The following is a 14,146-nucleotide window of genomic DNA, read 5'->3' on the forward strand; positions in this document are numbered from 1 at the left end:
AATACACATAAAACTATATTTTTGTAAACCTTTGAAATATGTCAATTGAGTATCATCTTTTAAACATTTCGCTTTTTATTTGACATGTGCTTAATAGTTAAGGCTATCTCTCTATTACCTAGCATAACATCGAACTATTGTGTATTTTTTCAACTCATAATCAACAGAAGATTATATGAAATATTTAAAATCCAGCTCTGTTTACTATTATCTTGGATGTAATTTTATCTAAATCATATCAATCTCATAATTAATGTCTGTAATATTGTGCTATAAGGTGTCCTCTGTATATGAATATCCAGGGTAGCCTAAGTGTAGAAAAATGAGCCTGACCCACACCAGACCCAAATAGACTGCTTTTGCACAATTAAGAGCTTAAATTCTGTCTGCTTTTGTATTAAACACACCCAAGGCCACAGTCAGCATTCATTCATCAAGCATTTTCATTCTACCACTGCTTGGACCTCTTGAGCTACAAAAATAGCTAATTCATGATTATTATGATTCATTAGTCTTCGCAAACATTCATCAGTGAAGGACTGAAGTGAGTCAGGATTATTACAGACAATTTGTCTCCACTACAGTGAATGGCTTTCCAAACTGCATTTGTGGAGAGACTTAGATCTTACGGACTACCGGATAGTGTCTTCATCAAGATTATCTCAAACTAATTTTGGGCATGTTAGTGCATGAAGTTTGTGTGAAGTGCATGATGGTAAAGCAATGACTTAGGATGAGACTTACAAAATATTTTAATACTATACAGTACATTATTTTGTTCACAAACACAGACAATAAATAAAAAAATAAATATTAAATAAAAAGAGCTGAAATAAGACATGTAACCATTCATTCTATCTTTCAAAACAGGAGGATGTCTGTCAACAATTTAACAACATATAACATTTACTACTAAACTTTTTACATTTGTAATTGTACAACCTTATATCAGACTTCAACCCCTCACATTTGGCAACTCTGTTTAATATGTGGAATATTATGGCATATGTGGGCACTACAGTAATAAAAGTTACTATCGTTGTACCCTTGATAGTACCCTAATCATCAGACCTGAGGCAGTAGTTCAATATTTCAAAACAGACCATCATATGTCCACTGTGTGCTTAATATGGCTTGTTAAAACAGAGTCACAAAGAGCATAAGGGTCCATCTGACATGTAAAATATTCTATAAAAAGCTATATAAAAAAAAAAAAAGTAGAAACAAAATCAAAACTGTAAAGTGATTATATTCCCAAAGGGAGTCCGTTTCATTTAAGGAGGGCATTCTGGTCTTTATTCAACCAGCTTTTTAAAGGCCAGTCCAGAACAGTGTTACTTCACTCAACAACATCTCTCACACTGCAAACAGATCCAGGGTCACCGCTGGGTCTTGCAGGCCCAGAATGCTGTAGGCTATTCTCTTCTGATGACCTGGCAGTCGCACTCCAATGTTCTTAATGTCCCTTTTTGAAAAAGAAAATAGAGAGCGGGTTAGATAAAAATCATCTATAACCTCTTGTAATTGGTTCATTTTGTGATTCGTTTATGCATGCAAGTAGGCAAGCTTACTCAATTTTCAAGCGTAGCACCTGTTCCATCGTTTTAATTCCAGCAAGGACAAAGGTTTCTCTGTATTGGGCCATCTTGATGGATTCCAGCCATTCTTCCACTGACCTGAAGGGGGCGCCATCACTACCACTAGTGCTGGGTAGACGAATAGAGATACTGTGGGGAAAAATATATATTTATTAAAAATCTCAAAATATAGCATTGTAGATTTCTGCAATATAACTGCAATAACATTTATGATCAGCAGTCTGTTAACCGTTTCTTACCGTGGGTCGATACTAGCAATGGCAGAGAGTGACTCTGGGTTGCGAAGCAGCTTCTCGAGCAAGTTGACGATATCAACAAAGCGTGGCCGTTTGGAGCGGTCCTGCATCCAGCACTGCAGTATGAGCTGATTGACTGCAGACGGACAGCCCATCGGTGCCGGCAATCTGAAGCCTTCGTTTATGGATTTCATCACCTGTGCTCAAATATACAAAGAAGAAGGTGAAACTCATGTTCATAGAGGACTAAACACTTCATTGGTATTTAGAACATTGCTAAGTGGTTATTTCCTGGCCCGAGTGGGGAAAAAAGCCCACAAAATTAATGTTAATGATCCCTATGAGAAATTAGCAATAATAAATAAAAGAAATTTCCCATACCTCATGGTTGCTCATGTCCCAGTAGGGTCTTTCTCCAAATGACATCACTTCCCACATGACTATGCCGAAACTCCACACATCACTGGCTGAAGTGAACTTCCTGTATGCTATTGCCTCGGGTGCCGTCCAACGAATAGGAATCTTTCCTCCCTAAAAGAGTAAGAGTTAAGGTTAACTCAGTATTTTGTTATGTTAAATTTTATTTTAAAAAAAACTTTTTTGAAAAAAATAGCAATAGTCATTTTCAGAATCATGAAAATAATGTTTTAATGAATTTATACAATGATTCTATGCATTCATATAACTTACAGTAGTTGTGTAGGTTCCCTCAGGATAGTCCTCCAGCACTCGTGACAGGCCAAAATCTGAGACTTTACACTCCAAGTTGCTGTTGACCAGGACATTGCGAGCCGCGAGGTCCCGATGGACGTAATTCATGTCTGAGAGGTACTTCATTCCTGCCGCTATGCCATTGAGCATTCCCACAAGCTGGTATGAGGAAAAGTCCCCATCATGGTCCTGTGGAGCAAAAAGAAACAGATTAGTGATTCTGCTCTATCTTAGCAAAGGTATTCAGATATTAAACATTAACGTTTGCTGACAGAAACATACCCTTAAATACTGATCCAGAGCTCCATTCTCCATGTACTCTGTGATAATCATGGCGTCTTTGACTGAAATAATAGGTAGAAGAGAACATCCTGTTAAAACATGTACTGTTTTGTGGAATGGTATTCTAAAGTACTGGAAACTATGATTTGACAGTATGATTCTTACATTTAGTGACAACACCCTCCAGACGGATAATGTTCTTATGGGAAAACTGGCCCATAATACTGGCTTCACTAAGGAAGTCCTGCCTTTGCTTCTCAGTGTAGCCTGGCTTCAGGGTCTTTATGGCTACTGCGACCTCACAGCGCCCTGGTATCTTCAGAGAGCCACGGTACACCTCACCAAATTCTCCTGTGGAACAGTATGGAAACACATTTGTTAATTAAAAATATAAATTAAGATGCAGAAAAGACACTTTAAAAGGTAAAACATGGCAAGTGACTATTTTTAAAATACCTGCACCAGAGTTGTTAATGTTAACTAAAACTGAAACTAAATAAAGCTAATAATTTAGCTAAAGCTAAATTAAAATAAATCTAAATATTACATTATAAACTTTAATTCAAACTTTGAAAATGAGAAATGTTGCCTTGGCAATTAATAAAAAACTTTTGCATTGAGGTAGAATTAATTAATTAAATGAATTATTAATTTATTAAAATAATTATTAATTATTAAAATTAAAAAAGGGAAATAAACCCATTAAAAAAAATTAAAATGACAAAAGCACATAACAAAAATAAATTACAATAGAATAAAATACTAAAATAAAAAATACAGAAAAATTAATATTAAAATAACACTGACCTGCACCAATGACTTTCTGCTTGGTGATATGACTAGCGTGAATTTCACTGGCAAACTTGAGGACAGCCGCACAGGGGTCTTCATATGTATGGGGATCAATGTAGGTCTTCAAAGGCAGGAGTTTTTCTGTAAAATAAATAGGTAGACCTTGATTACATGATGCCCACCAGCTTTGAAGATTAATATATATAGGGATTTTCGTGCAAAGCTATTGCTGATAGCATCAAACATGACGTCTTAACGCCAAACACATGAATGCAAAAGGGATTCAACCCATTTCTTACCTGGACATGAAAAGTAATCTCCATCTACCCTCCGTCGGACATGGGAATTCAGCCTCCTGATGAAAGAGCATTCAAGATCACATTACTGAGTTAATTTAAGCTCCTATCTTGATGAAATATTAAATGAGAATGATTGCGCATCAAAGCTGGAATGTAAACAATGTGTGGGTGAAGTGACTAAGGCAAAGTTGGGAAATCCTGCTTTGTGGTTGGAAAAGAGATAAAGAAGAGAATAGAATGGAAAATGTGAGACCAGAGAAACGTCCTCTAACCTTTTGTGCAGGAGCAAAATAACCACCACAATCAGCAACATGACTCCGCCCCCAGCGATGGCTCCCATGACAACCATGGAACTATTCTGTGTCTGAGATTCCGCTGTTGAAAATAGAACAAAAAGAGTTATCTTTACTCATACTGACAAACATTGGCACACCACCCACAGCCTATCACAATCGCATCTAAGTTATGCACTTTTATACATGAAAGCATTAAAAGACTAAAACGAAACGCCCATACGCGCATTCGCACGCACTTACAGAGAGGCAACGTCTCAAATTCAAGCTCGGCGTTGTGGCTGCTGGGATGGCCTTCTGCCGTCAGGGTGTGAACGCGGAACACATACTTTGTTCCTGGTAAGAGGTCATTAATCTGCACAGAGCTCTTCTCCAGAACCAGAACGGTGTAGGTGGTGACATCCAACTCTCCAGGATCCTCCTATGAAACAATGAGGAGAGGAAATTGAATGTTTATTCCAAAATGGTAAAGCAGAAAACATGGAAAGGCCATGGAGAGAGAAGGAGAAAGCATACAACATAAAGTCAACTATATTGTCTGAAGTAATGGCTAAGGTTTCACAATGTCAAGGCTTTGCTATGCTGTTGCTGAGGTGTTATGTATTACTAGGACATTGTTAAGAGTTTCCAATGTTTTCTAGGTGGTTGTCTACAGTCCCACCACTCAAGTCTCTATGATATTCATATATAAAACATATAAAATATAAAAAAGATAACTTAAGATATCATAGTCACCTTCTTGCGGTACATGAGCTCATAGCGGGGGGAGTTGTTATTCTGCACATGGTGGTCCACAACCCAGGATAAAGTCAGACTGCTGGTGGTCCGATCGTCAACTCTCAAGTACAGCACCCTCGGGCCATCTAAATAAAGAGGCACAATTCATCAGTATTTTGGCAAACCATCAATGTCTCAATTTACACGTAAATGCCATTTGATACAGTGTCTTAAGCAGGCATGACATGTGATCATTTCTCCTTCATGTTAATCTGTTAATCTTATCGAGCCGTGACAGGCAATGAGGTGCACTGCATAGCTCCACCCACAAAGAAACCTCATTGGTTCAAAATTCAGCAGTTCATTAAATACAAATGGATGTGATTTTGGCTGCATTTTCACTGCCACTGTGGACAGAATTATTGCTTGTCCCTCATAGTGCAATTTAAACATAAAATTCTTAATATCTAACCTGTGAAGTGAAGCACTGTTGTAATGCTAGCCATGGCTCTCTTTCGACTGAACTGGGACACTCCACTTTGGGCCTCGACTGTAAATGTGTAGTTCACATGAGGCTCCAGTTCGCTAATCACAACCTCGGGGTCTTTCAAGGCCATCTGTGCAGGCTCAAATCGCACCCTTCCACCACACACCGAACACAGACCACCCTCACAGCGCTCGCACACCACACTATATGTGATATCACTTCTGCGGCCAGTGTCTGCCGGTGGGTGCCAAGTCAGCTGCAAACTCCCCGCAGTCAGGAGAGATGTGTATACCAGGTTTTGGGGTGGGCTAGGCAGAGCTAGAAGAGCAAAACATGTTATGTTTAGAAACTAGATTAAAATGCAGAGAATAAAAAAAAAAAAAAAAACTTTGTAGAGGAGCAAAAAAAATATGTATTCACACTTACAAGAGCAAGGAGCAGAGTTAGGGTCCGTAGGGGCCCGGAAGAAGCCCTCCATGCAGGGGCACAGCAGTGCTCCATGACCCGAACGCTTGGTGTTTTCTGGACACACTTCACATGGCTGGCTGGAATCTGTGCTCTTGTAGTAACCCGGTTCACAAGCTTTTAAAAAAAGACAGAAAAATCAGGTGAACATGAGACATTTATCAACTAAAAAGGACATCGATTTGCATCACAGTTTTTTATTTTTGGCCAAACTTTGGGCACAATCACAACCGCACACAAAAAGAGCCAATCAAGATGATGCAACCGACAGGCAACGTACAACAGGCATTCAAACATTCAACAAACAAAAAAATCTGATCACATTTCACAATGCAACCGGAAGATGCTTTTAAATAAAACCAGTCAAACTGGTCACCAACTGTTGTGTAGTCCCTTTATGACTAATTATATCTGAACTGTCAATTTTAGTGGTGAAATACTGAAAGAAAGAGATTTGAAAAATGCAATGAAGCACATCTGGATGTCCGGTGGACAAAACAGGATGTCGGAACTGCAAGCGTCAATATAAGCCCTCTGGTCTCCTCTTCTCCTCCTTTCCTTCCTCTGCCGAAGGATGAGGACATGCTATAACAAACACAAAGGGAAGAAACTCCGGAAACAAGGAATGGAGGCCGGGGGTGGGGGGGTGATAACAATTATTAACAAAGGCGGCCAAGAGCAATGATTCAGAATCACATGCACGGACTTTAGAAGAGGCCGGTTCTGATAAGTGTACTTTTAATGGGCATGAGAAACTCACTGGCTTGCAAAATCACTGTGAATATAGATTCCACAGAGCTGAGGAACTTCCTTTGAGGGGAGTTTGTCCCCCCTGGGGCCCGTCTCTCAGTGCTCACCTCAGACAAAGGGCCGAGTTTCAGATTGACGACCGGTGGGAGGTGTGCGAGTGTGAGCGTGAATGGGTGCATGAGGATTGCTGACAGAAGTTCTCCCGCTGGGATTTTACATTGGGTTTTGTGTATTTGCTCTGTGTATAAGGGTGGACGTCTATAGAAGGGGGTCCGCATAAGAAAAGTAGCCCTTCTTTGTGCATCTTATATGAAGCCAGAACAAGAGCGGGGAACTCCCACTCTATACCTCTAATCTTCATGTTTGTGTCTACTGAGAGTGGCAAACGTGAAATCGGTCTGAATGAATCCAAATTTCACCAAACGCCAAGATGCGTGTCAGCCATGAGTAATAAGTCTGATTCAATATGTTAATGCTGTTTCCATGGGAACTTTGAGTGAAACATGTTTAGAAAATGCTTTGTAATGTGTGACCACTGACGAGTCAGGATGACCGATTTCACTGAGAAACTATTTAGGGCAATGTTGTGTTGGTGGACAGTCAAGGAGCCATCAGAAACAGTATGTGAGGAAAAGTGACCATTTTGCGTGCCACGTTTATGTTCCCACAACCACTTAAATATGCATGACACAAATGATTGGCAGGCCTGATAAGACACTAAGTCTTTGGCTGGTGAACACAATACACAAAGGGACTAGTTAATGCCCTTTGGGTAAAAAGGTCAACAGTTAGAATAGCAGTTTCAACACAGTAGTTCTCAACAACGTGTGAGAGCAATCCAGAGGCTTTTAAAGAAAACGAACGGTTTAATGTCAAGAAATGTTTTCCTAAACAATATTTAATAATTATTTTCATGTTATGGCATATAAATAAAATTATATTTTAATTACCACTTTGAAAAAAAAAACAGTGAATTTAGGAATCACAACATTAAACATGTACACTATGAAACTAGATATTCATTTTGAGTTTTAATGATTAACTTTACCTTTAACACACACTCATGTACATGTAAAATAGGGAAAAAGAGAAAGCACAATTAAATATGCAATATTGGCCAATACTGCTAAATAAAAAAATAAAAAAGCAATTAAATTATTTAAAAAATAACGTATTAATGATATAACATTTATACTTTATTCATGTAAAATATAGCCCATACTGCTCTCTAAGAATTAGTAGCAGCACTGAACATAACTACTAAATAAGGTTTCCACCCTCTAATTAAACTGGATTAAACATCTATTAAACTGGAGCTAATTTAAAAAGTGATTATGGCCACTTCATGTGGCAATGCAATTAACTGTATACTCTTATATAACATTGTAAAAAATAAAACATGAGATTATTGTCAGCTATCCAACATCTCTGGTAGACTAGTATCAAATTCACAAGCGGTGGAACACTTGTGATCTCCCCCGAAACTTCTCAATTCCACATTTCTCTGGCTACCCATTCAAACGAGACCCCTTCCCCCCATCCCAGCCCCGCAACCAACCACAATTGTCCCCAACAAACACTGGCAGGTGGCGATAAGCTGAACAGAACAGCAGTCACGTAGAAAACCACTCGTAAAATTCCCATGAAAACAATGACAACAGCAACTTCATTGTTTCAACGGTTGTTTGGGGTTAAGAACACTCCTTTACACTGAATGCTTTGAGCCATCTTTTCACTCTGGAGAAAATTCCAAACCAAGTTGAGTCAAGAGGTATGGGCTGATAAGGTTGATAATTACAACAGTCTTGGTTGATGAACAAATTACAGTATGAAACAATCATTTACAGAAGAAGAAAAAAGGCTTTGTCAGAATCAGAACGGAAAGAACCGCAGGTTGGGATGTCTGGACATGTACTCCTCATTCCTGAAACATGTCATCACAAAGTCAACAAGATACCAGTCTCCATTACATCTCCCCCATGAGCGGTTTCATTGGGTCGTCATTCATCACACTTCTTCCAAGGGAGTCAAAACATTTAGCATGTGTCTTGGAAACTACATTATGAAGGAAATGTGTGGAATCTGCCCTTTTTGCCAATAACCCTGAATGCCTTCAGATATTCTGTTCTTCAACGTCCGTTTCAGGTGCAGGTTCCTGTAAGGCTGCCAGAGGCCAAGGTCTTTAAAACATGCTTTCCTGAGATTGCCCTTCCTATATGGCTCTTTTCAAAACTTTTTTCCAGTGATATCCTTTTTTACTGCATGTTTAACAAACGTGCCCTGCAGTTGGTCTGCAATGTGTTTACCAATGGATAGATTTTAATTCCTTTGGTTTTACGTATTACAGTAACGTATAAATAGCGTGTCTACTCAAAACCACTTTTTCCCACAAATACAAAAGGTGTCCAGAGAAGTCCAACCCAACCTTTAATTATACGATGACTACCCTAGACAGACCTTGGGAATGCCAAACCTTCTCTGTAATCTGTGGTGAGCTGTTGTCATGGTAACACACTTACACATACAATGTAACACAGGTAATGGTAGCTCTGCCCATTGAGTCATATCAGCTGGTGGAGGGTATGGGAAAAGTGTAATACGACCTTTGGGGGAATTCCTTGAAACTAGTTGGGAAAACCTTAAAATGAAACTTAAAAAGAATCCTTTTTTGTCAGAACTTGTTATAGTGGACCAATACATAATATGTGCTTAATGTATGAATGTAGCTATGTTAGACAACACCCTGAACCAAAATTGAGGGGAAATGACTTCATATATCCACTAAAAAGAAAAAACATTGGGACCAGTTGGTTAAGTTACTGGCTGATAAAAAGTCTAATTAGTTCTTTGTTTGCAGATCGTATTATCTAATGAAATGCATTATAGCTCATTATTGAAGACTAACCCTTTCACCCAAACACATTAAGTTCTATTCAAATGCGAGATATTTGAGAAAGTCCAAAGGTTAAAAACCTATGAATGCAAATCATACCACTATGTACATATACTCCTTAACAATAGTACCATGGTATCTTCACACTTCCCTCCCGAAGCGCTAAGCACACATGTAGAAATAATACACCAGCAGGTGAAAGGGTGTGGAGACATTCCATTTGACTTGAGTCATATTTCTGGCCTCTCACAAACTTCTCAGACAGCTCTGTGGCAACCACAAAAATCTTGTGAGCTTCCCAGAACACACCCTCACCCGACAATACACTTACCATCTGCCCACTCACAAAGACCTGCAGTTGTTGCCAAATTGTCTTCAACTTGTGCAGAGTTATTGGCTCAAACAATGAAATAATGTAAAGTATATTATAACGACGGACCGATTCTGATTGTGTCAATCTACATTTAAATATTTTTGTCTAACCACTTTTGGGATAATGACAATCTGATTGTATATTCGATATTGGCAACCAATTGGCCAATAAAGGGATTTTTCACACTAAAATAAAAATTCTGTCATTAATTACTCACCCTCGTGTCGTTCCGAACCCATAAACCTTTGTTCATCTTTGCAACACAAATTAAGATATTTTTGATGAATTCTGAGATCTTTCTGACCCTGCATAGACAGCAATGGAACAACCACTTTCAAGGCCCAGAAACGTTGTATCGTTAAAATAGTCCATGTGACATCAGTAGTTCAACCCTACGAATTATTACGAAGCTACAAGAATATTTAATGTGTGCAAAGAAAACAAAAATAACAACTTTATTCCTCAAAGACTGACACGGACAAGAAGAATTTGTTGAATAAAGTTGTTATTTTGTTTTCTTTGTGCACAAGAAGTATTCTTGTAGCTTCGGAAAATTGCAATTGAACCACTGATGTCACATGGATTATTTTAACGATGTCCTTACTACCTTTCCGGGCCTTGAACGTGGTAGTTGCACTGCTGTCTATGCAGGGTCAGAAAGCTCTTGGATTTCATCAAAAATATCTTAATTTGTGTTCCAAAGATGAATGGGTCTTATGGGTTTGGAACGACACGAGGGTGAGTAATTAATGACAGAATTTTCATTTTTGAGTGAACTATCCCTTCAAGTAAAAACCCATATCAATTAACCACTATTAAATAAGCATAAGTTCAACATATCACTGAAGCACAGAACCCTACTAAACAATAAACATCAAAACTCACCTTTGCAAGCATCTCCAACAGCTTGGTATCCAGCTCGGCAGAGACACTGGCCCACAGGAACGACCCACTCTCCCTCAGCAGTGCAGTACATCCGAGGAGCAGCTTCTCCAACCACCACTGCGTCCTTCACACAGGTGCCCTCCACCTCCGCTCCTGATGCCACCTGCTCGGGAAAGGCGGCCAGGCTTCTCATCGTGGCTGGGCAGGTGGTGTAGAACACCCTCAGCCCCAGGAGAGCAACACAGCCCCCTAAATCCTGGAAGGCAAGGTAGAAGCCCCTTCTGGAGAGTGGCCCCATGCTCTTCGTCTCAATGTTCACTCGCAGATCAGCTCGGCCCCCTCCACGATTAGCTGTTACCTCGTCTGGAGCTACGGTGGCTATCTTTCGAAACTGGCTCTTGCGGAAATTTGTGCCAACATCTGTGTCAGTTTCGCTTAGATAGAGGCCAAAAGTCTCACGGCAGGAAGGTGACGAGCCACCAAACGAGTTGCAGTCCCGTACGATAAAGCGCAGCTCTACGGATACACGATAGACGTCGGGCCTGCGCTGGATAAATGTAGTACGAAGCCAGTTGTTTTGTTCTTTGTCACTGGCAACATTGCACACACTGTAGGTGTAAAGAAGAGAGCCGTTCACCACCGTCTGGACAACTTCCCACTAGGAAAGATGGAAAAAGAGAAAATTAAACAAATTAAACTTTTTTTTTGTTTTTAAAGGTGAAGCATTTTATTTCTGCATTGCAAGAAATAGCAGTCGTGGCCTAATGGATAGAGAGTTGGACGAAGATCGTGGGTTCGGGTCTCGGGTCCGTCTGGGATTGTAGGTGGGGGAGTGAATAACCAACACTCTCTCCACCCTCAATACCACGACTGAGGTGAGACCCTTGAGCAAGGCACCGAACCCCCAACTGTTCCCCGGGTGCCGCAGCATTGGCTGCCCACTGCTTCGGGTGTATGTTCACTACTGTGTGTACACTTGGATGGGTTAAATGCAGAGAACAAATTCCGAGTATGGGTCACCATACTTGGCCACACACCACTTCCCCTTTCCCCTTCAAAATTTAAGACTGTTTTTAGTCTCATCCCAAACTCATGCCACCGGTTAAGTATTGTTGGGATTCTCAACAAATAACTGAAATATCCCAATATCCTCTATTCCAAATGTTAGACTAAAACATGACATTCTGAATGTGGGAATCACACTTTTGTAAACCATTATAAGGGTGTGGGAGAAAAGTAGGCCTCTGCTCTCCCCTTTCCCACCACGCTCTGCCTTGATACAACTCCCTTTTGACTCGACTCTTCAAAAAGTACTGAAATAGCTGGCAAAATAAATGTGACCTCAAAGGGTTTTGTGGATCCAGCAGCTGATAGAAGCCTTCACGACATCAGGGAATGAAGATGACAGGACTAGCTTCGAAAAGACTAATTAAACACTTTAGCGTGCGAGCATGCACGGTCAGGGGAAGTGGTGGAACCTTCGCGGTACATCTCTTGAGAGGTCTTTGTGCGGCTGAAGAGGAATTCACAGTGAATTCTTATAAACCAAGGGTTTAAAAGAAAAAAAGTGGGTTGCGTACTCTACAGCCTATAACTGGAACTTATTCCTCCTCAATCCTTCAGAACGGAAATATTGAAACACTCTGGTGCAAAACAAATATGCTACACATAAAAATATATGAACTTAATGCTGTTTAATTTAGCATTAAACAGCAAAATCTATAAAAGAAGAGGCATCTGCAAACAACTGATCTGAATCATATTGACAATCACTACACTACATATATATATGATATTTTGTTTATAAAGTGATTGTCTAATAGACTTGTGGCATCTGGCAAAAAAACATAGCCTTAAAAAAAGGACAAAAAAGCCACTTAGGTTGTTGCATTGTTTTCTAATACAATGACGTTCATATGTGGCGGTGTCCAAATGCTTTTTGGAGCTGCTATACTAAATATTAAATATTAAATAAAATGAAAAAAAATATATAGCATTAAAATGAATTATAAATAAAATGAAAAACAAACATCCCTGGAAACAATAAACTATATGATGGGGTTTGATGTTTTAAGAATGACTGATTACTTAGGTGTCAACTTTAATAGCAGGAAAAAGCTTTTTAATGGATTTGAGGATATGACTCATTCTGATTGGTGTTTTAGTGCAGGACACTGACTCATGCATCCAAGATGTACTCAAAGAAACTGGACTGAAGGGAGTCTATTCATGGATCTTAATGTCGGGTATGGTGAATGTACAGGGAACATATAAATGAATAAGACTCACCCCTTCTTCAGTCGGCCAGGTTAACCAACCTAATTCACTTCCGGCAGCCTTCATATCAAGTAGCACATCTAAGAATCATATAATACTTTGTTACAGTCAAAGAAAATAATAAAAAATCATTTACTTATTTAAATGTCGATTTGTAGAGGGAAAATATAATCATATAGATAGCCTAAATATGTTTCGAAATATATAAAATCTAACCATTACGATTTTGTCCACAAATAATATATTTCATTCATTCATCATACAGCAATTATAAATAGAAACGTGAACTCTGAGTAGAAAGATTCAAATGAAGAAAATCTCGGTCTGTTCTTACGTTCTTTTGACTGGATCCCAATAAATACGTTGTTAACAAATAAATACAAAAATAAGAAATGAAACGGAGTGCGTCTGTATTCCATTGCGTTTGTCAAATTAAACTGTTTGGTCCATGCGAAACTCCTCCGACTCCTGCATGAAGGAACTTACTAAGTGGTGTTGAGGTTTCATTCATGCATATGGGAAGTGAAGTGACCCCGCCCCTTGGAATGCGTTCCATATATGGCGCTGGTGGGCGTGTCCTGGGACGCGTGGGTGCTTTGAGTGACGGCCCCCACACCTGTTCAATGAGTTTCGGATGTTTAGCCACGTTCATTTGCACAATAGTAATTTTAGACGATTGGGTACGGTATCAGTTCAAAGAGAGGGCTTTTAGTATTCCTCTCCTTTGAAGCTAATATCCAGGTATTTCTTTTGCAGAATGCAATTAGTTTCATGTTTTTATGCGGTTCACCAGGAATTTCAATAGGCTTAAACGATAAAAAAAAAAAGTTAGTAATGGTTGTTAACAGGGACTGAAAACGATTTTAAGATTCACAAATTATTATATCAATATAATGAAAATATGCTTTTCTAGTTGCAGTTGTCAGGATAGCATTGTATATAGGACTGCTTTTATGGATTTGTAAATATTTTTTCAGCACATGTGGGTAAAGTGAAAAATGCTTTAATGCATGAACTGACACTAAAGCTATAGGCTGATGTGGTATAGGGTATACTAAAGCACACTTAATATATCTGGCAAACCAACC

General features: G+C 39.2%; 1 protein-coding gene across 1 annotated transcript; it reads right to left on the reverse strand.

The window, feature by feature from the left end:
- Positions 1-735: 735 nt before the first annotated feature.
- On the reverse strand, positions 736-13,573 carry LOC306844411 (ephrin type-A receptor 2-like). Its single transcript, XM_079376510.1, has 17 exons — positions 13,393-13,573; positions 13,071-13,138; positions 10,782-11,439; positions 5,842-5,997; positions 5,401-5,733; positions 4,947-5,074; positions 4,455-4,632; positions 4,191-4,293; positions 3,919-3,974; positions 3,635-3,760; positions 2,993-3,178; positions 2,828-2,889; positions 2,525-2,734; positions 2,216-2,365; positions 1,838-2,031; positions 1,572-1,727; positions 736-1,465 (listed from the first exon to the last, which is right to left on the reverse strand). Exons 1-17 carry the CDS (start codon positions 13,475-13,477, stop codon positions 1,357-1,359), a joined length of 2,958 nt encoding a protein of 985 aa, XP_079232636.1. The 5' UTR covers positions 13,478-13,573; the 3' UTR covers positions 736-1,356.
- Between the last annotated feature and the right edge of the window lie 573 nt (positions 13,574-14,146).

The sequence above is a fragment of the Barbus barbus genome (genome assembly GCF_936440315.1).
Source record: "Barbus barbus genome assembly, chromosome: 25".
In the NCBI taxonomy this organism is placed as follows: domain Eukaryota; kingdom Metazoa; phylum Chordata; class Actinopteri; order Cypriniformes; family Cyprinidae; genus Barbus; species Barbus barbus.

Bases quoted from the DNA above. Each gene is read 5' to 3' on its own strand.
- LOC306844411 (XM_079376510.1), bottom strand. From the start codon at position 13,477: ATGGAATACAGACGCACTCCGTTTCATTTCTTATTTTTGTATTTATTT. The intron at 4,633-4,946 runs GTGACTATGATA...ATTGTTTCATAG, and splicing joins AGCTCATGTACCGCAAGAAG to GAGGATCCTGGAGAGTTGGA. The intron at 2,366-2,524 runs GTAAGTTATATG...TTACTCTTTTAG, and splicing joins AGGGAACCTACACAACTACT to GGAGGAAAGATTCCTATTCG.